The 1,898-nt window shown below is 45.8% G+C and overlaps 1 protein-coding gene across 1 annotated transcript; it reads right to left on the bottom strand.

Moving 5' to 3' along the window:
- Window positions 1–274: 274 nt before the first annotated feature.
- On the bottom strand, window positions 275–967 carry LOC119305614. Its single transcript, XM_037582092.1, has one exon. It carries the CDS (start codon window positions 824–826, stop codon window positions 590–592), a length of 237 nt encoding a protein of 78 aa, XP_037437989.1. The 5' UTR covers window positions 827–967; the 3' UTR covers window positions 275–589.
- Window positions 968–1,898: the final 931 nt, after the last annotated feature.

Here is a 1,898-nt window from a genome sequence, read left to right as displayed (position 1 = left end):
ACATTATGTTGAAGAATCTGCCAACACTGTGAGTTTGTGCTGGAGCCCCAAATAAGTTACAGACCGGGATTTTATTGTGATTACAGTGTCTCGGAGCTATGGTGTTGAACACTACATCTCTGTTCTTCACTCTGAGGATAATAACTACATTCTGTACCGTTGCCAAATAAGTAAATAAATCATAATGTGATAAAAATATAATATTAATTACTTTATCTAAACAGTGGATTTCTTGTTGTGCATTAGTTGTAGTCATCCAGGAAACAGTTGAAAAGGAAAGCTGAATAGAAACAACTATATATTCGATAAGATGCAGGGAGGGGCTTAGATAATTGTTCTTGTAGCCAACACCAGTCATTGCCTTGTCAGTAACAATGACCGGCTTGTCTTGCTAAACAAGATCCTATATGTGACCGCACATAGGAGCCAGCTCACAAACGTAGTACTTCTGGGGGGTGCAAGAGATGAGCAGGCAAGAAATGCTCTTCCTACCCAACTAATGTACAATTGCATCCACTCTGGGGCTCAAAACCTCTAACCATGGGCATTGCGGTGGGCGGGCCGTACTGAGACGGAGGTGCGGCATCCGTCACGCACCGTAGATGGCGGAGAGCCTCCGCAGGGCGGCCACCTTGAGCTCCAGGATGCAGATGTACTCGGCGGTCTGCCGGAGCAGCACGTCGACGTCCGCGTCCCGGGCATCGGGGACTATCTTCTTGAGCTCCCTGAGCCTCCTCAGCACCATGTGCTGGAAGGGCCTCCTGTGCATCAGCGATGCCACCACCCCCTTGCTCTTTCCCACCGTGAACATGGCCTTCCTTCTCATCTCTCTCTCTGTGTCTCTCCCTTTCTCCCTCCCCAGGTTGCTGTGTCACTACTGACTGACTTGTGCTGTGTGGAGGGTGTGTGCTGAGGGACACAGCAGGGGGGCGTATATATAGGGGAGAGGCAAGGGATGTTTCACCTGTAGACTGAGCTGTAACGATAGCTAGCTCCCACAGGCCATGAACTGTCCGGCGGTCATTATATAGAATGGTGTCTCCCTGTTTTGCGTTTGCAACTTGCAGTGGTTTGGTTGAAAGCTAGGCTGCTCGGTGATCTTGGGTTTTGCCCAACTTCCGCTCAGCTGATCATCTAATGATTGTCTCAGCTCCACGTATATTATATTATATACATAAAAAAGAGTTCAGGAAGAACTATCTGGTCTGGTCTGGTCCGGTGTACATATCAATGTCAAAATATTATATGTTCCGTACCTAATATAATTAGCTTAGGCCTTCTTTCCCATGTGATTTTAGTTAGCAATTCCCTTAAATAATTGTGCAAGTGCATTCTCTAGTTTTCCTTTTTAACGGTTTATTTATTTAGACACCAACTTGTGAGAGTGAACTGACAGGATTATCTTGTTCGTTTTTAATGTTCCATCCATGCACGCACCCACCGTGCATTTGTTTCTTCCTTGCCATGGCAGCATTATGCCCCTGTATGTATACAGTCTACCGATCGCCATGACCCCTATAATAAGGCTGCCATATATAAACAAACCAGCAAAGCACTGCACGGCGCAGATGTCTTCCGATGTCGGTCTTGCTCGAAACAAGCGCTCTTGTCCTAATCACAATCATCGAACGGCTAGCATTATTTGCAATGATCACAAGAAATGCCCATGCATGTGGTCTTTGCCAGCTTGCGTCGTGGAAATTAAATGAAACTGCAGATTGACGACAATCTATCTATCACTGTGGCCGAGTGCCAGATACTGCACTCCTATAGTCCTCCTATGCTTATCAGGATTGGAGAAGGGTAAAAGTTATATTCCTCGGTTTGAAACTTCTAAGAGCATCTCCTAGGTGGTCTGCGGACATTGATTTTTTTTTTTACTTGTGTTATTTGTACTG

This window comes from Triticum dicoccoides, chromosome 5B (assembly GCF_002162155.2).
Source record: "Triticum dicoccoides isolate Atlit2015 ecotype Zavitan chromosome 5B, WEW_v2.0, whole genome shotgun sequence".
NCBI classification, from domain to species: Eukaryota; Viridiplantae; Streptophyta; class Magnoliopsida; order Poales; family Poaceae; genus Triticum; species Triticum dicoccoides.
Note: the sequence above shows the minus strand (reverse complement) of the source record. Positions and strands in the feature narration are given on the sequence as shown.

Excerpts from the sequence above, each read along its gene's own strand:
- LOC119305614 (XM_037582092.1), bottom strand. The coding sequence starts at position 826 with ATGAGAAGGAAGGCCATGTTCACGGTGGGAAAGAGCAAGGGGGTGGTG.